The 22,935-nt window shown below is 33.7% G+C and overlaps 1 protein-coding gene across 5 annotated transcripts; it reads right to left on the minus strand.

The window, feature by feature from the left end:
- Window positions 1–518: 518 nt before the first annotated feature.
- On the minus strand, window positions 519–22,459 carry LOC106156556 (oxysterol-binding protein-related protein 6-like). 5 transcript variants are annotated; one of them, XM_087007036.1, is made up of 24 exons: window positions 22,123–22,459; window positions 21,161–21,296; window positions 18,379–18,591; window positions 14,724–14,777; window positions 13,142–13,255; window positions 12,627–12,786; window positions 12,081–12,221; window positions 11,614–11,705; window positions 10,647–10,754; window positions 8,883–9,093; window positions 8,441–8,583; window positions 7,811–7,915; window positions 7,238–7,339; window positions 6,864–6,936; window positions 5,553–5,716; window positions 5,175–5,249; window positions 4,719–4,856; window positions 3,923–3,986; window positions 3,679–3,757; window positions 3,121–3,256; window positions 2,676–2,820; window positions 2,158–2,284; window positions 1,571–1,693; window positions 519–1,372 (listed from the first exon to the last, which is right to left on the minus strand). In XM_087007036.1, exons 2-24 carry the CDS (start codon window positions 21,293–21,295, stop codon window positions 1,264–1,266), a joined length of 2,811 nt encoding a protein of 936 aa, XP_086863162.1. In that variant the 5' UTR covers window position 21,296; window positions 22,123–22,459; the 3' UTR covers window positions 519–1,263. The 5 variants fall into 5 exon arrangements, with proteins under 5 accessions (XP_086863162.1, XP_086863163.1, XP_086863161.1 ...); XM_087007037.1 differs by having other exon boundaries at window positions 10,647–10,751; window positions 22,119–22,459; XM_087007035.1 differs by having other exon boundaries at window positions 22,119–22,459.
- Window positions 22,460–22,935: the final 476 nt, after the last annotated feature.

Below are 22,935 nucleotides of genomic sequence, written 5' to 3' on the forward strand. Positions count from 1 at the left end.
TAATATGGTAAAATATTATGCCCTGCCAAAACAGATTTAAATTTAATAAGCTTAAAGGGATAATAACTCTTTGTATGAGATCTATATTTCACAACAAAAACATTGTGAATAACTCATAGAAATATATTATATTCTGTTTTACCAAAAAAACGGCAGTTATAGCTATTATTCTGATATCTGAGCTCGTCTTTAGACCACGTGACCTCCATTGATGGCTATACTCTGTTAAAATCTCTTAAGAGATTTTAACAAAAAACCAAACCTTTTAGAAAAAAACCAGGGACTAAATTTGAATGTAAAAATGGATTCATTAACCACTGGTAAGTATTGGAAAATTGTTGTTTACTCCAGGAAAAAAATTTTTTTTGCCCGAAACGAAGAGTTATTATCCCTTTAAGAGTCCTTCAAACACACAAACCCCACCCTTTGATTTTATATTAAGTAACTCTTAATTACTTGTTTAAGTTCTAGAACATCTAGAAATTAAGTTTAAATCTAATGACTTAGAATGATCTAAATCATATTGCACCTCTTTTATTAAAAGTTCATAAAAGTTGTTCAATATTCAAAACTGTTCTGTCAAATTGTTTCAACTAGCAATCTAAACAGAGGGTCAACTATATGTAATCAGTACTATTCCATTTATGGCACACAGAATCAGCACAAACATATTGGAATCTTTCTAGTGTGAAAACAGTATTAATAGTATTTGTACCTTTTTAGTGCATTTCTCTGGAGTTGCACGGTCATTTCAAGCACTCATTTTAATTCAATTTACCCCAGCATTCAATATCATTTTTAAAATGCATTTGCCAATTTTTGCTCCATTATATTAAATATATATAAATTTTAACTACTAAAAAGTGTCACCTTTATAAGAACAACTAGCAAAACTTGACCACAAAGTTTGTGCATCCCTATAATGAAATACCTTAAATATATTAAAGAAAAAAAAAAAAAACATCTAGATCTTCGTTGCACACATTTCAGTGATAAGGTAAATAAATGGAATTTTGGCAAAAGAAAATTTCTGACCCATTCATAATCTAGAGCATCCAGAACATAGCATATTCTATCTCTGTGTAAAAAAGTGGTTAAATTCTCAACACTACAAATTAACAGAAAGTTACTAATTATCATTATGTAAATTTAATAACTGGTATATTTGAAATGGATCACAATTTATTCAAGAAAACTGACTTTAAGCACACAGGGTGTCTTTTCAAATACTCATTTTCTCAGACCACAAAAATTTCATCCTAGCTACCACAGTTTTGGAAAGGTCATTTTGACAAATTCTTGGTTTTTCCTTGCATCCCAGTATTTCCCAGAAAAAACAAAGTGCTCAGAACCATCCTCTCCTCTTTCTCTCCTGTAAATTAATTTAAAAAATAGATAAATTTTATTTATTAAAGATATTTCTGTATATTTCCAATTAATTCTACAAAGTGTCTGGCACTTTATTCTAGGGCAATGCTATTTCTAATAAATCCTTTTAAAAAAACTTAAAACAAAAATCAGATCATAGAGATAAACATCAAGGTAAATTGAAAGAAAAACATCTGCATACCTGAACCACATAGGCTCAGCTTTGATTCCTTCCGCTTCTCTTTGTTTACGACGATCTCTCTGTAGTTGTTCTACTCTCAATTTTTCTGTTTCTGCTTCTGCTATGTGTCCTTCTTCTAAAAGCCTGTAACAGATAAATGAATACAAATATTAAAAAAAAAACTGTTGACTGCACTGACTCAAAATTTTGATTTGATGGAAACATTTCTGAATCAACCATTTTTGTTAAACAAAACTTATGCTCAAGAGAATAATTTCATCAACTGTGTTGTGTTATATAAGAATGAAGTTATTTTTTTTCCTCAACCAACAGCTAAATATTGAAATATCCCTCATGAAGATGCTCTCACAGACATTGAAATATTGGAGGTAAACAATTTCAATATTTACCTATTGATTGAAGAAAAAAAAACTTTCAAATTATTCTTAAAACTAATGCTGGAGTGAGGCCTGAGAGTTCTTTAATACAAAACCAATGGCAAACTGTGCAACTTAGGCTCTGTTACTCAAAAACCTGCATAGCTACAGTGCACCCACATCTGACATGATAACAAAGTGGTATCAGTTTTTAAAGCAAAAAGACTTTACCTTTGGTCAGTTCTGAACCTGGTATCTGTGGGAGGCAGGACTGCTTTAAGGCTAGGATTTAGCTCATTTAACTCAATTGCAAACTTGGTAAAACCATAGTACAGTTCATAGTCATCTGGTAAAGCACCTGAAATAAAAAGTACTCCTGAGGGAATGTTCACATACATGTATCAAGTAGATGCTTCTTCCTGAAGCAGGAAGCAATCATGCCTTCATATTTTTCCAAGCCTTTAATATATTTTTTAGAATTACAATAATTTTAATTAGGATATTTTAACATCCACCTTAAGTGGCAAAATAAAAATAATCAATATAATTAATTTAAGCTGGGTAAGTTAAAAAAATTATGCTTTCATGACAAGATGATCAACTTTCTACTGCAGGAAGATGTAAGAAGACAAAATAATTAAAAACCCAGGTAAGTTCAAGTCATTACATAATGCTTCTCATCAAGATATGCACACAATATTGGTAATATTGCAGTTTCTATCACAATATTTTCTTCATATCCACCATACCTGGTCTCCATATACATTTCACAGAGGGCGCTTTTCCACAGTACAAGCCCTCTGTCCATTTCCCAAACAGGTACTGCACAACTTTACCATCTTTGTCAGTAATGTTCCCATAAACTTCATTTTTCTTGTTGGACCAGTATGAAGCCTGCAAATGAAACAGCAGATTTAGAGAAAATACACATTTTACAGGATTCAAGGCAACCCTACATCGCTGCAACTTGAGACATATATATATATATATATATATATATATATATATATATATATATATATATATATATATATATATATATATCAATTTCTACTTTAGTATAAGTTCTCATAGCATATTGAATAGAGCAATGAAAGTGTCAACTATTACAGTATTATGACCTGCAGCCAATTTGTTTTTTCATGACGAATGAAAACTACATGCATGTATATACAAGTCTTTGTATCAAATCACCTTAGCAAAAGTCAGTTTGCAAGTGATGGACCCTGCAGTGATGACCATCTCTCCATATTGCTCAACCCATCTTTGGCCACTCAGAATATTATGTATACATGAGGTCACTTTGTTCCATTGGTAATGGTCACCATACCTACACAATAGAAAAATGTCAACTTTCATTTCTGTTTGGAAAATATAAATTGAGAAGAGGTAAGCCGTTTGCACATTCAATTCTCTCTTACTGAATTTCTTCTTTTATATGTAAAAAGGTTTTACAGGTATGCCTTAAATGGTAGTAACATGTGGCCAAAAGTTAAAATTTTTTAACTGTACAATAAGTGAGAGTGTTACATGTGCATTATCATATTGGATAAAGAGCTTTACACTTCTACTCATCATGGACAAACTGAAAAATCTGACTAAAAAAGAGTCATCATCCTGTTTAAGTGTGTTCTTCTGTCTCCTGGTTTTTGATGTTAGTGTACAATCCTTTTTAGACAGGGAGAATATATTTTTGGAACATTTAATTATGAAAACCTGTAAATGACGATACAAATGAAATGCAGCACCTACTTTGGCAATACTAAATGCACTGTTCCTACAGGGTGGATTTCCATGGATCTTCCCCAAAACTTGTTTTTAATACGAGATTCTGAAATGAAACACAACAAACAATACAGTTCTTTTGCACCTTCTTGGTTCCTTTGTTTTTTTTAAACACCAAATCATAATTAAATTTGTATTTAACCATAAAGCAGTGTAACTATGTAGTAGTAAAAAGCATTCACCTGTGGTTCTTTTACTTGAACAAACCTACCTTGCCAAAATATAAAGTTCGGGGAATCACAGTGACATGCTGAGATTGGAGGATGATGACTGACCTAAGGAGAAAACAATTCAGAAAAAAATTATTCACTGAAAAAGTGTTCCAACAGTAAGTGATTGAAAAAAGGAAAAAAAAACTTCAGTAGACTGCATAAGTTAAATTATTTTTTATATCCAGCAAATCTTTGGAACATTTTTCTTTAGTTTTAGACATGCCACTAAATTGTGTGGGAATACAATTTACAGTGGTAGAGACCACTGTGTAAACTGGTCATGTAATCCGATCAGTTGGCATAAAACATAAAACTGTAAGCTTAGTCTGATCTAGTCTGAAGTTCAATGACGATTATTAATATGAAATTTCCAGTAAATAAAACCAATGCTGTGGTCCTTACAGTATTTACATACAACATTTCCTTTCTTTTAGAAATAAAAAATGTACATAACCACAAACCCCCAAAAATCATCTGAGCAAACAAGTTTCATAACACATCTGCAGTTTTTACCAAACAAATTAACGAGCTCTCAATTGTAAGTTAAATGATTGCTAGTCAATTTGGCCAGGCAGCAAGGGTTTTCCCAGCAAACCATGCAGCCGTCTGGACAGCCACAAGCATCACTGGACAGCCTATATTTTCAAAGACAGCTGGATGGCTTAGAGATTTTTTGGAAATATGATGGCTTTAGGCATACTTGGACTCCCTAAAATTTTGTTGGAAATTACAGGGGGTAATTTTGGACGGTCTGTACCCCAACCCTTAGAAAAGCCCAGCCAGGCAGGAACTTACCTGCTCTGCAATGAACTTCCATCCCTTGTCTTCTCTAACGCATTCATATGTCTCTCCCAGCAGAGGGTTGAAAGGTTTCTGTCCTGCCCTGCAGGAGGATGAGGCATATGCGCTAACAGCAAATGCAGCCACATAAACCTGGGCAGGTACACATCATATTGTTAAAATATCAAATAAGCAATAGATGTCTAAGAAAAGTGTAAGAAGAAAGTCTAACAGTGAAAAAAAAAAAAACTTGCAAAATGCAAAGCATTCTTGCAACAAAATTAATTGATGGATTATTAAAATCACTATTTAGAAAAAAAAAACTGAATGATCAATTTTTCTTTAATGTTTAGTGTAAAGAATTTCAATTCCATTACACACTTAATCATTATTTGTTTATTATCATTATTTACATTATTTAAAGTTAATAAGTTAAGCTTTATGCATGTTAGAACAACCTACAGAACCTACCATTCTATCAATTGGATCATCAGTCTGTGCAGCCTTGTCCACAAGCTCACTATACTCCAACTCTTCACACAGCCACTGAAATTGGAGCAAAACCATGCCCGTAAAATGCCATGATCCCATCTGACACTACAATTATGTGCTTGTAATTATGTCCAGGCATAAGTTTTATCATTTTTGCCAGAGCCGTGTAAATAATCTCCACTCTAACATCGACAAAAATTCCTACAAAGTACCGCTCTAAAATTTTATCCATGTTTTTGAAATCCGTAATGCTGAAAGCAAATGTCAAGACCCACTGCTCTATGCTGATATTTAATGAAAATTTCAGGAAATTGGTTCTAACTGAAAGAGCATTCAGTTGACTATGGCTGAACCCACCTGTAGTATATTAAGAGGTTCATTGAGGGTGACTGGCATTGAGATTTTGGACAAGTCCTTGCCAATATTTTTGCATAAGAGATTCCACAAATTGAGGTCTCCAGCGTCTGTTTTGGGAGCAGGCAGTTTTTCTCGATGGCCAGTTGCTTTGGCAAGGTCTATGTCTGGAATAGTAATTCATTATGTTATGTATTAAATTTATGTTTATCACATACAGATGTATTTGATCTCTAAAAATAACTCTAAAAGCATAATATTTTACAACATAACCTGATAATCCATTCAATAACCTTTTAATCATTACCTACTAGTAGTAGTGTTCATTGAAATTCTATATCATATTAAATTCTTTTTTTAACATTGCAAGCATATTTATCTTCAGCATTAAACTGAACTAATCCAACAACAAAAAGAAACTCATATTTGCAATACTGTACTGAGGGCAGAACATTATCTACAAAAACTGCCACACTGGTCAGACTTAAGACCTCTCTTAGCCATATGGGTCAAATAATGATGTAATTTAAAATTTCTCCTTCTTTAAGCAAAAAAAAAAAAAAAAAAAAAAAAAAAAACATCCATCAGCTTGCCACCCCCCCCCCCTTAACTTAAAAGTTAACTAACCCTTTAATGAAGTTTTTGAATGTCATCAGATAAACAGCTGACATAATACACAAATAAGTTTTTTAACCTATTACTGGACTCGAAAATGTTACAACAGTGACAATGTTACATCCATTTAAGGGGGATATCTGCTGCTCAGGGACTCTTTCCATATCATTGCTCATATAATTGATTGAGCATAAGTTATCAATCCATCAGTGACCTGAAAATTCTCAAGATGAGGATGCAACTTTCTCATGTTGTAACACTTGATAGTCCAATAAAAGATGTTACAAATATTCTTACGTACTTTAAATGGAAAAGATGTGTCTTAAAACAGAAATACTTTCGTACATAAACCAAAGTGCATGACAGACCTTCATTCAAATAAAAACCATAAATAAATGAAATTGTGAGATAAAATAAACACTACCATTTCCTTCTTGGATATCTCCTGCAGGAAAGAACAGATGTCCCTTAATATTTTGAAACTAAAATCTCTGAGTGAAGATCTTTATTAACTTGTATCTATATTTCTTGGCATTACCTAGAATCTTATATCTTATTTTCTCCTTTTTTTCCAATTAAGTTTGATGTCTAACTATTTTACGAAAAGGTTAAAATGACATTTTCTTATAAAAATGGAAATGATGTTAAAACACTCCTATTGTATTTAATAGTATCTTTTCATAAATAATATATAATTACCACTTGAAGGAGGAGTAAAGTCAAACTCTTCTCCATCTTCTACTTCACTGGAGTCTGATTCTTCATCAGAACCCTGTACAGAAAACCCAAGTAAAAATTTATAATTTTTGATTTATATGACAAGTTTAGAATATCTAAAACAAAATATTTACAAAAAAGTGCTTCCAAATAAATCTTAATAAAATTATGTCTAAATTTCAGGTTAAGTGACCAAAATCCATGATTAGTTTTCATTTTCTACTGCATGTTATCGAGGTTTAATAAATCAATTAAAAAATGATAAATAAAACTAAAAAATTTCACACTAGTCTTTTCTATGTTAGAATCCATTATCAATATCACATTATCAGTAACTTTTATCCAATTTTTCTTACCTCTGATGAAGAAGCACTAGGTGCTATATACTCAGCTGCATCAAAGAATTCTGATATAGAGGTGCTCTCTAAGGACAGTGATTGGGATAATAATTTGTTGCCCTGGAATTTGAACCAGAAACTCAATTGAACTGGTATAAAATTCATACAAAGCGTAACATCTTTTAAAAGCACTTAAGCAACATATGAACACATATAATTATAATCTGAAATTCAACAGAAAAAGATTTTGCAATGTGAGAGAAGAATTTCATTCTCAAAACAGAGACATTGTGAAACATTTTCACTTACAACACAGTTATAGAATCTAAATACTTCTATGATAATGTATCAGATCACACCAACAGACAGCATTACCATCTCTGACATCATATTACAGCCTAGATACAAGGAAACTTACTGCTTATAGCAATAAGTCAGATCAGATCAACTTAGTACGCATTTCAGAAACCATATTTAATTTGCTTATTTTTCCATAATCTATATATTTAATCTTCAAACTTCCTAATTTTGATTAGAACTGGTAGTTTTTTTTTATTCCATTCTGAGTAGACTGGTCACAATGGTAATTACCTGATCACTGTCAAGGGTGCTCTGAGGAGAGGGCAGGACAGAGAGATCAGACTCTCCATGGATACGGGCTAGTCTTGAACGCAACTCTTTATTCTGCTGATGAGCCTGGGAAAAGAGACATCTGGGATTACTCATGGATTTATTTAAGTTCGCCACGCAAAGAAGGAATTTATTTGGTCATGAAACCCAATATCTTATTTTATATGCTTAAGCTTTTCAATTTCTACACTTACTTGAACTGTACCTAAACAAAGCAGACTCAGAGGAACACACACTGAGGAAGGTCATAGTAGTGATCAAAAGCTACAGTTCAAGTAAGTGTAGAAATTGAAAAGTTTTTGTGTATAAAAGAATAAAAAATCTATACAGATGAATTTCCATAAAAAAAACTAGTATCTGTTAAGTTAAAATAATTACAAATTATACATTTTTGCTTTTTGAATTTGCTTTATTGATTTCTAAACACAAAGTTAATTAAAAAAAAAGCAACATGGCAAATAAGATTTTCAATTTCAAAAAATTAAAACAAAAGCATGCAAGCTATGTACTTCATCAGTATACTGTATTTGCAGTACTGCAATTACCAGTATGGCATTTAGTTGAAAACAAAAGAGAAAAAAAACTATTTACCTCACTTAGTGCCTGCCGCAAAGTCTGAATATATGCAGCACTACCTTGCACATTGGCAACACCTGCATCCTGCTCCAATGCACACTTCAAACGATCTCGCTCAGTGTTCAGGGTTCTCACTAGTGTTTTTAAAGTTTCACCAACTAGAACAGGAAAGCATAACCAGTGTACAATTCACAAAGACAACCTTTTTTGTTTATGAAGATAATTTTAATGTAAGAACAATTGTATGCACACATCTTTAAAATTTTTTTCTATTTCACTTTCACAACGAGTTTTAAATTTCAGAGCTGTTATCAAGAGGAGAGAACTTTTAGACAAATACAAAAAATTGCATAAAAGCAAGAATAAATATATATAATTTTTTAAAGAAAACAGATAAAAATTTTTCACTAATGTTTGCATTCTTCAGGCTGGAAGAGACATAAAAGTGTCACTTCACCTTCTCGAGCACTGGACAAGAATTCTTCCCTAAGCTCAACTTCCTGCAGACGTTTATCAGAGGAGATTCTCTGCAGAATGGACTCTGGCATACTGGAAGGGCGCAGCCTGTCCGTCTCGTTGGCAGCCAAGTTGGGATTGGATGAACTTAGATGGGGTGTGGCACTACCCACAGGAATGCCTGCTACGCTGTTCACCATAAAATTTGAGACCTGAAATGTCACATCTAAAGTGTCACACTTGCACTAAAATTTCAGACTCATTAACTCCAAGAGATGGAGGAATCCCAGTCTTGCATACAAAAAAGAAACATAATAAGCACTTGTCTGCCATCTGCAAAGTAAATAGCTGGTAAATCTGGCTTACGGTAAATGCAGAGGTTAAAGCAAGGTTTGGCAATAAAAAGACAAAGCAAAGCCAACAAGTGGAAATGTGCGATCTTCACTGTCTCTGCCTCAACGCTTAAGCAAGTTCTGAGGAGAATTTTAACGGGATACACGTCTGGTCCTGATCAATTTCAATGCTCATCATGGGAAATAATGTTTTTCACCCCAGGTTACACTTTTAATAAGCTTAAGCTCTTGCCAGGATTAGTAACACTGTATGTAAGACAAAGGCAATGATTAGTGACAGATGATTACTGCAACTAACATCTCACAGATAGATGTGTTAATATATCAGACAGGCTACCCTCACATAAAGCACATCATGAAGGACATAAGCATTTTTAAAAAATATCCTTAGATGTCAAATAGAAAGGCAGACAAGCTTGAAAAATGGTTACATTTTCAGTAATTCATCACCTTTGACACATACCAGTTCTAAAAACTGTCAAGTTAGTTCTTTAAGATTTGCATGACACAAGTCCTGTAAAAATATGTTACGCATAAATATTTGCCTCAATGCAAAAGAAAAAATAAGATGACATATGCAGGGAGAAGCACACTTCAGTAGAAGGCAATCTGTTAAACTGGGTTCCCATACCTAGATCGATCTAACAGGATCGATCCATCTCCGGGGTTTTTTTGGCTAAATTGCTTTCAGCTTCAGCGGCTTAGATGTCTGACACGCCTACTGAAGCTGCTAAACAATAATTAATTATCCCAAGCAGCTTCATTGTTTCTCAATTTAGCGAGAATCCCCTCAGAGATAGCTTGATCCACAGTCAGTACGATAGTGTCTGGGAATGGTCCCTTAGGTTGAAATTTAGTTTCTGTCACAGCAAAGGGCACATGTACTCACTAGCACAGCAGTAGTATGGCGTCGTTCACGATGGCGCTGCGTGCAGAAACGGGGCAGATAAAAGGTCAGACAAGTGCATTTAAGTGGTGCAATTAAAAGCTAGGTCTGCATTTAAAAAAAACTAAATTTATATCTTTACTTCACATAATTAATACCTGTCATGGCCAATTTCCAAATACATTTCCATAACATTATCAATAACACCAAGATACAAATATGATTTACCATTTTTTTTAAGTTTACCTAAAAGAATTACTAAATACTTATTCTGGTGATGGTTTACCTTGAACAAGCTCAGAATTAATACCATAGTTTGAAAACAGAAAGAACAACACAGGAAAGTAAACCAGCTCACTCCCCAAAAAATAAAAAATGATAGTCAATTAATTTCAAGTAAGTGGTAATCTTCACATACAATGCTGAGCTTATCAATAATATATATCCCTGAAGAAGCTTATCAGAAACGCGCAGGGGAAGGTAGGATCAATACCACAAAGGCCTAATTAGCCTACATATCACCTACACTGGATGACGTGGGAAGATCTGCTCCACCTTTGTCCTTTTTCCCTCGGCGAAGAAATCCTTTTCCTGATTTTTCTTTTTTGGTTGGCGTGTCTGGTTCCGTCTGCTGCTATAAGGAAGGTGTTAGTATAAAAGAAGTTTAAGATGACTGAAAGTTGCAGTGTGAGTGTGTAATTAAGTTGAAGCCACTCATAAGCTATATAAATATGTACATGCAAGAAGGTCACATGAAATGTACACTATTGTAAAAGAAAAAGTGGTGCAAATAAATAGCTTTGTAAATCAACCGTCTACTAAATTGTGGTTAAAGTGTCATAAAAAAATTTAAAACTAAAATTTTTATTGTGCACAATATTTTTGATTATTATGATCATTTCAACACAAGATACATGCTGGATATTCCATTTAACTTCATCTGTTAAGACTTCTATAATTATTTTTCAATCTTACAGTAACAGATATCTATGATTAATATTGATTTTCCTAAGATCTTTCTTCTTCACTGTTAACAGTTTTCCCAAACCAACAGTGACCAAACTAACCAATGATAAGGTAAAACAGTTAACAGTGAAGAACAAAATAATAATAATAATAATTTAATTAATTGGATCAATAATAAATTAATATATAAATATTATATGAAAGAAAGAAAGATGGATTGATTGTGAGTGAATATTCATCTACAAACTAAGACCCAATGAACCTCTTCATTCATCCCCATTATGGACTACCAACTTAATGAACAAAATAGCAAAGATTTAATCATTCCATGATTAACCCCCCTCCCATTTTCAATTTCAAAATTAGATGCATGCAAAAGAGTTCTCTCACCAAGATAGGTTTTGAACTGATAATAATAATCATAAAAAATCTCAAGAACTGGAAATACACAATAATCATACAGGCCATTAATGTAGATTGTGTTCAACAATGAAAAATAAAAATGCCATCGACTCGACTGTACTTACAGCAACCATTTGATCACTAGTGGCTTGAATGTCATGTAATTTGGCTAGAAGGTCAGTCAGATCAAAGATGCGGCTTTGAGCCTTTTGAAGTTCTGTAATAAAAAAAAGAAATGAATGCCATTTGATGAAGTCAGAGATGATTTTAATCAATCAGTGCTGCCCTTAGAGATCAATATTTCATTTATCTCTAAAAGGTTGTTAAAAGAATTTCATCAGATTGATGAAATGATATTAGTATAAATATTCTTTTGTCACAAACTACAAAATTACCCATGAGATATTTCGATGGACTATCAGCCTCCTACATACAATGCAAAATGAACCAAAATTTGCATAAAAATGACGACATTTCAAGGCAAAGCTGACAAAAGAAAACAGCTGATCACCATCAGCTTATCACACAGTGTCTGCACATAAAAAACATTAACCAATATAATAAGCATGAACCACAGAGTAGTATTGTGCACCTTTATTGCACTGCTCTATCCCTGCTGAATCCATCAACCAGGCCGCTACTCGTGGAGGCTGCGTGGTGTGAAGGAGACTCGAGGTACGCCCCTTAAGACTGGCATTACGCTGGAGGGTCTGCTGGCGCTCAGCAAATTGCTCTAGAAAAATACAGATATAAATTGATATAATTTGTATGTCTATGTGGATAAATATAGAATAAATAAGAAATGCACAAAATGATCTGGCTTACTCTGTGTGTCACACTATTTAGTAAATAAATTAAAAAATAAAAATAAAACTTCAGTGCTATAGTACTGCTTTAGACTTTTATGTCAATTTGTAGCCATAAACTGTTGAACGAGCACTGTGAATATCTGCAGTCCCTCATATATTTTCCATCATGCCCAACTGTAATCATCCCTCAATACATCCCCCTGAACAACATCTCCAACAGTCATCCTATTACAGACAGCACTAATACTGGACACTACCCTTAGTCTAGAATATCTGAATCTATTTTTGAATCAACTTTTCCTGGAGTCTACTGTGATTTTCATAATCACCTGGAGACATGGGGGGCAGGACAGTGAGCTCCTCCACGGGACTAGCGATCCCAGTAAGTTTTGGCACATCCCTGCTTCCAAAGGCGATCTCATGTTGCCGGTACAGACGATGTTTCCTCAGATTCTCTACCCATTCCTCAAAGAACTTGGAATGTTTCACCTGCAGGGTAAGCAAACAAGGGGGACTGCCAAGTTAATTCAAGAGCAACAGGTACGGAAGGGAAACTTTCATCACTTAAATATATGACACATTTAAAAAAATTACAGATTAATGAGAAATAGATTACCAGAGTTGGTCAAAGATAAAAATCAAAAACACATTTAGACCCTTTAAATATCACCATATCTATACTATAATGCATAACAGTTATCAACTATCAAAAATTCAGACATTTGCTAATGAGTCAAACACTCTTTTATAGTTTGCAGACAATACACAGGTGTAAAAATTATGCACATCTGGAAAATAGTACTGTCTAAGAATAGTAATATATGAACAATACAACACTGCCTACCTTGAGATGGAACACAAGGTCTTCTGCATCAATGTCTATTCTCTTGCCATCCCTCTTATAGGACAACACTGACAAACCTATATCTATTACACCATGGAGCTTACCCTTTTGAATCTGAAAGATAAAAAAAATGAACTGCTTATCTATGATTCTCTTGGTTGAAACCCTCAAGACACTTAAAGATTAATTTGTGTCTTGATATAAGGATTTTGGGTAAACTGCATATAAAAACCCAAGTCATTTTTGTTTAAAAACATGAGGAAAAAAGAGCAATTGTTTGTAATACCCTCTTTATAACATGTAAAAAGCAAATATCAGATGTGAAAAAAACATCATCTGGTTACCACTTAAGCATCCTTCATTTACGTATATTTTACACTATTTGGGCTGAAAATTCCGACTATTTACATTCTCTTAATGAAATTTCTCCTCGGTGGTATTATAAGCTTTTTGCATCTGCACTGAGTTAGTGGCACTGGAATTCTCCATTTCATTCTAATCACCTGATGCAACCTAACATGCGCTAACAGTAACAAATACCATTAGAGAATAGTGCCATGGGTCTACAAGATAGTCTCTCTCTCTCTCTCTCTCTCTCTCTCTCTCTCTTTTCAAGTACATTATACAATGTACATGTATGATGCACAGAGAATCAATAAATTTTTCTTTTATTTTTGCACAAATAAGAAATAAAAAATCAGCAAATAAATGATGAATTGAGAAGGCATAACAGAATCATGACACTAAAATGATAATTTTCTTTGTCCAAAGTTAACCATACTACACATTTATCACCAGGCCAAATAATTATAAATGCTAGAGTAAGTCTAGTGAAAGGATGTAGGATTATTTTATTTTTCCTGTGCATATTACATATAATATACATATTTCCTGTGCATATTACATACAATATATATTCTACATATAACATCTTTCCTGTGGATGTTACAGGCGATGAATAATTAATATAGATAGGCTTTGAAAGTCACACCACTGAGCAATTTGAAATAGTCTGTACATCTTATGTCAGCCCATGGTCTATATATATTATTCATACCTGACTAGGGCGGGGATAAGCTACAAATATTATATAATGCCCATTCCGCAAACAGTATGGAGTATACAAACAAATACATTCTTGAAGTCTGCAAACAGAAGAAATACCTGGCAATGGCACTCTACAACAAAATTATCAGCATACAAGATATGCTACATATGTTTATAAAGATAAGAAGTGACAATAAAGATAACAAGGGACGATAATTGTAAATTTAATGTGCAAATTGATGTTATGTTGCGACATCAGTCCTTAGTAGAGATGACGAGTCATAGCTGTGTGATTCAATTTACTTATCACCAATAATACCTTGAGGCTTTAGTATTTCACTATGCTCACTCTATTATTTGCAAAAGCTAATGGTACTGCATTTTGGCCAATAATTTGATATTTGAAAAAATTTAACTTCATTACTTATTGTTGTTGATTTGAATAAAAAATCATTTGGCTGAAATAAAAAAAAAAGTCATGAGAGATAGAGAATAAAATTCTCAATTGAATAATAATGATAGAAAATTTACTTACATCTCTTGGGTATTTTGCATAGCTTAAAATTCCATTTTCCAGACTGAAATATCTCTGAAATAGTCAACAGTGATTCCATAATCATACATATTTCAATATTATATCAATAAAAATATGATGAAAACACAGTGAATTAGCTAGGTTAATGCACACACTGGGTAAAATAGATATGTACTACAAGTATCATTGGGCTTTTGTATAATCACATTATAAAGCACTTAGCAGCAATATAACAGCATGTATAATTTAAAATATGGACATTCGGCTCCTTAATTTGATCAATACAAAGTCTGTTCATGTGAAAAACATGAAAAATGTAATATAATCTTATAACCATAATGACTGTCACAAACCTACTTCAATTTTTATTTTCTCTTTGGTGCCTTGTAACATTCATATATGTTTACTACGCATAATTTTCAGACTGAAGGCAGATTCTCAGAAGTCATGCTACTGAAAAGGGAAATCCAACTACTAGCAATTAAATGTTTCCCTTGCATGATGCTTTGATAAAAAATACTCTAAGATGGTAGTTTTGTATTTCTGTGAACCTTGAGAAGAAAAGGTTAAACCGAAAACCATTCACCACAGAATTCATCTTTCTAAAACAAAACAAAACAAAACAAAAAATTATCTGTAATATTTAGAAAAAAAATTGTCGATGATCAATATAGCAGGTGAAGTTAAGAGAGAGCAAAATAAATATAAACAAAAAATTTATAACAGATACAATAAATAAGGAAGTCTAAAAAAATAACTTAACTCTGTTGTAGGGATATGGTAAAGCCATAGATGAAAATCAGAGGCAACAGAAAAGTTCCCTAATCCCCTGCTGATGGCAACTATGAAGGATAGAACCCTTAAATGGCTCTGCAACTGATGGGCATTATTCAAAGGAAAAAAAATCAATCTTTTTCGGAACAGAAACTTGCAACTGTGAGAAAAAGGAAAGTCTCATAAAGGTCAAGGCATGGGTTCTTAAAAAGTGGTCTTATTTCCTAAATGGCAATCATGGTCAGGTATTGTCTGGACCCCAGGGTTGGCATGTGTGGTGTGGGTGGGTGTGGGGGTGAGGGTTAAATAGAAGCAATTAATAGGCCTCTCTCCAATTTGTGCTTTCCACATGCATCAAAATATAAATACATAAAAAAAGACAAAAAGACCAATGTATCCAGTAAGACCGCAGTTCATATTTAGACAAGTGTTTTGCTCATGTCTACACAGCACTTTTAAAAACCTTTTCACACATTATCTTAGTCAGACATTTAAGTTTCAGTTGTTACTGAGAATCAGATCTACCAGTTCACACACTCATGTACTGACTGTATAGGGCAATAGTTGCCATCTGCTAAAGTATAGACAGAAAAGAAAAATCTAAACCACAAACTGTAAATGTATACAGAAAGACCCTTGCTCACATCTTTGTAAGGGTTTTGTTCAACCTGAGATATAAAAAAAGCTCAAGATGCTTCATTAAAATGTTCTAAGTGAGCCAGTGACACATTCGGGTACTATAGTTTCTCTAGCCTATGTAGTGAAATATACTTCAGTCAGTGGCCACATGCTAAATTATAGTACAGGTGGCAACCACCAAAACACTTTTTTCTCTTAATGTAAAACAGTTACAAACACAACAAATAAAATATATTTAACCATAAATCAATAAGATGGAAATAAATCAGCCCATATTTCTGTAAGGATTTTCTTCAGCACATGATATCTTTAATTAAACAAGCCTTAGTGACCAGTCATTTTCTTGGCATACAAACAAGCACTATAGATCAGTGGTTATAAAAATTATGCAATAATATAGGTATCTTTTTGTGACCTACTTGCAAGTGTCTGTGCAGTGTGTTATTAATAATTAACACAGATATACTCTAGCATAGGATATATATATATATATATATATATATATATATATATATATATATATATATATATATATATATATATATATATAAGTTTTGTGTTCATTGTCTACCAATCTGAATCATGCCTTTACCATCAAATCTGATTTTATTGACAAGGTGGAAAGTGAAGTCCTACATTAATTCATAAATTTAAACATGGTATATGATAATTAATACATTTAGCTGTATGCTGCCCAGTTATTTAACAAGCTTACTCACCAATAATGTATGTGTATATATATAATATAAAAAAAGAACAAAAATTTTGGACTCCACAATAATTCTGTCTCACAAAACTGGAAAGATTTCAAGGCACATTAAGGTATTGTATTGCAACGTCTGGGAATCTTTGTGTTAATTTGAAGCGGATATCTTAAACCCCTTGGTGAGAGTAATTAGAACCCCATAAAAAAAAACTTGCATAGAGAACTGGAGTTTGGCCAATAAGGTTGTTGTTATTAACAACATGAATATGTACTGGAGGAGGATTACTTGATGTATTATCAGGCTATGTTTTCTTCAATCAATAGTGAAGATTGCCAACTTAAGGTTTAAATCAATTTCACCTAACAGACAGTACTTGCACAGAACTAGATTCCTGATCCAAAAGATCTTCATCACAAATGAAATACTTCAAATTCATCAGGTCAAAACATGCATATCATAATGTGAATGCATGAAGATATATGATAGATATATATATAGCTCATCTATTGTACATGCAAACTATAGCCAAGTGGACAGGGAATCGTATGCCAGAGTTCTAGCATGGATGCCCTATGACAGAAATACTGACGCATCCTATATTAATAAACCTTGCAAAATGATCTGTACACTAAGAACACACAGGAGTTAATCTCCTTCAGGAAATATGAAGCTCATTCTAAGCGTATAGTTGCCTCTCCATAAAATAGATACCTGTAAAGAACTGTCAGAACAGGAAATTTATAGGCATTTCACAGGAGGACACAACCATTTCATATGGGTAATAACATTAAAACTAGCTAATTTGTTAGACACATATAAATGTTTTTCATACCACATACTACTACCAGTAGTCTTCATTGATTTATATTTCATTAGGACTGAAAATCCTATTGAAGGGCATGTAATATTATGAACTCTTTTACAAACATTGGGCATTCCATGTAATAATAACAACGTACACTTTTATTGATGTTTATAAAGTTAACTTCCTAATATAATCAGGCTAAGCTAATCAGACTAAGCTAATGAGTTGTCAAAAACAAGGATCAACTGTTATACACAGCTAGAGCAGCTGAGGTCATGTTTCATGTAGATGTAACATTCTAATTAGTTAAATTAGAGTACGCCATGTATGGGGGCGTGAGTGCACGCATGTGTGCGTGCATGTGACATAACTGGAAATTAATATTCCTAATACTGTTACAGAAATCTTTTAAAATTAATTAAAGGTAAATTTATAATCTTAAGCTACAAATAAACATAACCATCTACTTTCACCCTAGCTTTCTACTATGAAAATGATCACAAGTAGCATATCTGTGCAAAAGGTCATTTTTGAAAAACATAAAAAAATCAAATATGGCCACTGAGATGAAAGGGTTGTAAATGTGCTTGTTTGCTCTTAAATTCATTTAATTTAAATGGTCTCACAGAACAAACCAAAAACCAGAATCAACATCTACACGACGTAAGGGGTGGGGGGTGGGGGGGTGGGGGGGTGGAGTGAGGGGGGGGGTCACCCATAACCAGCTCACCTTGTGCCAACCTTTCAAAGGCCATTTTCTAGTTTTCAAGCAATACCCGTCGAATTTTACAGGCTTGCTGCGACCATCAAACTTCTGCCCGTCCCTGAGTCCCTCTATAATGATCCACTCTCCCTTGGACTTCTTCACCTTGGCGGTCCTGGGTTGCCTCCCCTCCAGGTCCAACATAGTGGAGGAGGAGACCGACAGGCTGTCATCACTATCCTAGAAAGCAATAAATCATGTTATGAATAATTATCATAAGTATTATAATTATCATTATTAAAAATGCTGCTATTTGGAGATATAATATAATGTAGATGTCTGCTCCATCTTTATACAGAATTTATGATAAAATGCCATGTACGATTGCACTTCATATGCAATATGCTGATCAATCATACACTGGGTATTAACTATTCAAAATTCAACAGTTGTAAACAGTTGTATTCCACGCAGCTAAAATTTCACCTGTCTTTCTTCATTCATATAAAATAAAAAAAAGATATACTTCTAAAGCATAAAGACACAGAAAAAAGATTTTTCAAACTGACAAGATTTGTACCTTAGGAATACCTTAAAAAAGCAACAATACCATAAGTGTCTGATTCTAATCTTTATACCCTAGAATTTCAGGTCCACCATTGATTTAATCCAGTATCATGAAGGTTGAAGTTTATCTACATACTATCTAGCCTGTCACTAATATCAAAGTTAAATGGAATCATATAATTATCTTCTTCAGAAACACATTACTATCAATCTGAAAACTTCCCTATGTAATGCAATATATTCATATAACAAAATCAATAGAGTTCATTTTAGGTCTGAAAACCATAAAGAAGTCAGAGCAATCAAAACCCTAGCTGAAGAGATATATTTACAGAAGCTCATTTCCTAATGACACAATTGTGCCGCTAAATGCTAAAACCATTTATTAAATCTACTGATAGCAGGTGCTGATGCCTACTTACCATTTCTTCGATCCTTACGATTCAGGTACAATCAAGTGAAGACCTCACTACTACAAAGAACGAACACCAACATATTTATCTCCTTTTTGGAATGACTGTCTTGTTCCGACAAGATCACAGAAGTACACACAGGAGTAGTCTCCCGGAAGCAGTAAGGCTAACAGAGGTGGCGTAACCAGACATGCACTTTATCTCTCTGTTTGGACCAAGCCACCGTGCCAAGGATTCTGTTCTGTTTACCCCTACTAGCATGCAGCATGCAGCAGTTAAGCAGGTCTGTTGTATTAAACCAGGTTATTCTGAGCTTCTCAAGGGAACCGAGAACCAGGTGTCCATGTGTAGATATGATTACTCTAATTAAGATGTTAACATGGTAAAACAGGCTCAAAATTCGGTGCCATGACCAGACCAGCAAGAAGCAGTCAAATTAAAATCCATTCTTAAAAAAGATTTTCTCATAATTTCATTGAACAAGGGACGTTATGCATACACTGATTCTGATACCTTCAATGCCTTTCTTTTTACTGGCTGATTAAAATTGCATTAATACCTCCTAGGGGTAAGGTGATTATATAGAATGCCAAATAGTACATGATACTGATTAATTATGATATTTTCTGTAAGATATATCTTGCAAGGAAACCTGTTAAGTTATTTAATTTCAGATTACATGAAAAATTAATTTAAAGATGTGTATGTCACTTAAATAGTCACCATTAAGGGTCTACAATCATTCTAAATATTGACTTAGATTGTTTACTCTATGTCATTCAATTTAAGCAGGGAAATAGATCTTCTCATTGCCCAATCTAAAGTTATTTAGTCAGTGTCTAAACTAAAAGGCAGCTTAATTAACTCTTTTTTTAATGAAACTATGCCATGGTTAAAAACCTTCCTGCATATGATCCATTTCCTTAAAACCACCCAGAATAATTTCTAAGAGGAAGTTATATCCACATCCCAGTATTATATCTAAGATTAATAGCTGCACATTTCCAATTAACTTCCTTTGAATTCTATGGTTAAAATATCTATGATTGCCAAGGATAACTTGGCTTAGCTTGTAATTAACTGTAAGTCAATCTGGGGTAGCACTAGCAATTTTTTTCGCTTAGCCAAATCACAACTTTTTTGTCAATTTGTTATCCAAATGGTTATAATTTGACTAAAACAAGTCAAATCAAGCCCTTTTTGTCTAGCCAATTTATGTCAGTTTTAGCATTTGGCTAAAATGGCGAGTGTTAGCGCTACCCCAGTCAATTATTCTAACTGAAAATTCTATAAAACTCCTTTAATACTGTTTTATCACGAACAGGGGTTTACCCAGGATTTGGAGTAAAGGGAGTACAAAATGAGAATCATGAATTCACAACCCAAGCAAGGCCAAAAAAAAACAGCCTAAAGATTTTGTAAGCCATCCATCAGTTTTTGGAAATATAGATCGTCTTTTGAGGCTAATGGCCATCCAAATTAAGGCTGGACAGCTTTCTGGGGAAAGCCTTGATCACAAATAAACTTAAGATATTAAAGGCATAGGCTCAATACAAGTAAGTACTTTCTATTTGTAATTATTTGCATAATCACACTATAAGTCCAACAAGGCTTAAAACTACCGAGTTTAACACAACAGTAAAATAAATAAATAAATAAATAAATAAATAAATAATTATTTAAAATCTTAGATAACTTTCAATACCATTGTCTCATCCATGTCAGAGGAAGTTTAATTCTTTAGATATATAAACAAACTGAGGGCATGATAAAGAGCAAGACATTAAAAAAAGTTGGTCAACAATCCACCATTGGAAATCGACACTTACAGAGTCTGATGCATCTGCTCGTTGTAAATGTTGCCTTCTTTCCTTTACTGATTTCTTTGTCGTTGTTCTACCATCTGGTGCAGGAGATCTTTCAATGGGCCTTTTTGGTGTCACTGCATCACTTGAGGAGGACATCCTGCAATCACAATATAAGTGTATGTTATAAGTTCTGTAATAAACAGTGTGTGTGTGTGTGTGTGTGTGTGTGTGTGTGTGTGTGTGTACACAGACGTGCATGGTTGTGTTCGTGCACACCACATGCAAATACAGTACTATTACTACTGTAAATATTTCACAACTTCCCATTTGATATATATGTCATATTGTAAGCACCTACATACATTACAATATACTAGTATGTCAGTGATCAGTCGTTATCAGAAAGATGTACAGTTTGTCACCTGAATGAATATATATATCAGTGTCCTATACCATATTCACTAATTCAGGTGCATGTAATAGTAATAGTAAGTCAGCCCTTTACCATGATAACCATCAAATGTCCTATGACTCATCCTGTAACCTTGGATAATTTATGTTTCTCTATTGTAAAATAGCGAGCAACATATCATATCAGTGTCACTTTAAAAGTATCCCATCATACAAAGAAAAATAAAAAATATATAACATACAGGTGAGACATTCAAAAAATTTAATATGAGGCTAAATGATGCCACCACCCACTCTTTCACATTTGTAAATGGTGTGTTTTTCTGTGCAAGTGAATAGAGCTTCATCTTAATATGAACAACATGGGTGTAGTCCGGCTTTTTCGTTACAACAATCACTCCAAATGTCATTTCGCAATCCTTGTATTACTTTTTGACTGTCCCATATCATAAGTGACACTGACACACTGCCAGCAGAGACATTAACGATTAAGCCTCGGTTCTTGTATGTGTCAGCTGTAACTGCGGCACAAAATTGCTTTTAGAAAGTAACCAAAGTTGTCACTTACTTACTTCTGGTGTAACTCTACTCTGGGTTTTCTTAACGGGTTGTTATTTCCTGGTATATCAGGACTTGACACGGGTGACGAGCTCCATCCAACTTCATGACTAGTGTTACGTTCTCCGATTGTTGTCGTGCACAGACTGTCAGAGCACAGGCTGTTCGGCGAGGCGTTTACTTTTTTCAATGTAGAACTTTAGATTGAAGAAGTTTTGATCATTACAGATTATTAAGCACAAAATAATATGCTAAGGATAGCTTTAAAACTACTTAATAAGCGGAACTGTGTCAAAAATCAATAGTTTATCCAGGTAAATTTCAATTTCAGTAGGGAACATGTAAAGAACGTCACACGAGTTCATTGAATGCTGGGATAGCCGGTGACGTCACAGGAGGGAATCGCCTCATAGTTGTCTTTTTCCGTCTATATTTATTCAAAATTCGATCACTGGTCTCATGTCGATGCTTTATTAAACACTATAATTTTGAACAAATATATCATTTCCCTGTCGCCAATAAGATTGTTCTTCAAGAATAATGATAGCATTAAAATACTCGACACATCCTTCCAATATTGCAGCAGGTGCGCCAAGAAGCAATCGAGGATGAGAAACGGCGGACTTAATTTTTCATGGTAAATTTTCCACAACTAACAACCTTCATTGTCATTAACATTCTCACACTGTGATCTAACAATGTAATATCCCCCAATATGTGAAACCCCAAATGCTACGGGTGTTATGACCAAGATTGACAAAAGGCTTCAACAGCTGCCCACTTAAAAATTTAGAATGCTTTTCCAACATTCTCCCTCAATCAATTAA

This window comes from Lingula anatina, chromosome 2 (assembly GCF_051362555.1).
Source record: "Lingula anatina isolate TDL-2025a chromosome 2, LinAna3.0, whole genome shotgun sequence".
NCBI classification, from domain to species: Eukaryota; Metazoa; Brachiopoda; class Lingulata; order Lingulida; family Lingulidae; genus Lingula; species Lingula anatina.

Excerpts from the sequence above, each read along its gene's own strand:
- LOC106156556 (XM_087007036.1), bottom strand. The coding sequence starts at position 21,295 with ATGTCCTCCTCAAGTGATGCAGTGACACCAAAAAGGCCCATTGAAAGA. Across the intron at positions 12,787-13,141 it reads ACCTTGTGTTCCATCTCAAG|GTGAAACATTCCAAGTTCTT; the intron begins GTAGGCAGTGTT and ends CTTACCCTGCAG. Across the intron at positions 2,821-3,120 it reads GCAAACTGACTTTTGCTAAG|GCTTCATACTGGTCCAACAA; the intron begins GTGATTTGATAC and ends TTTCATTTGCAG.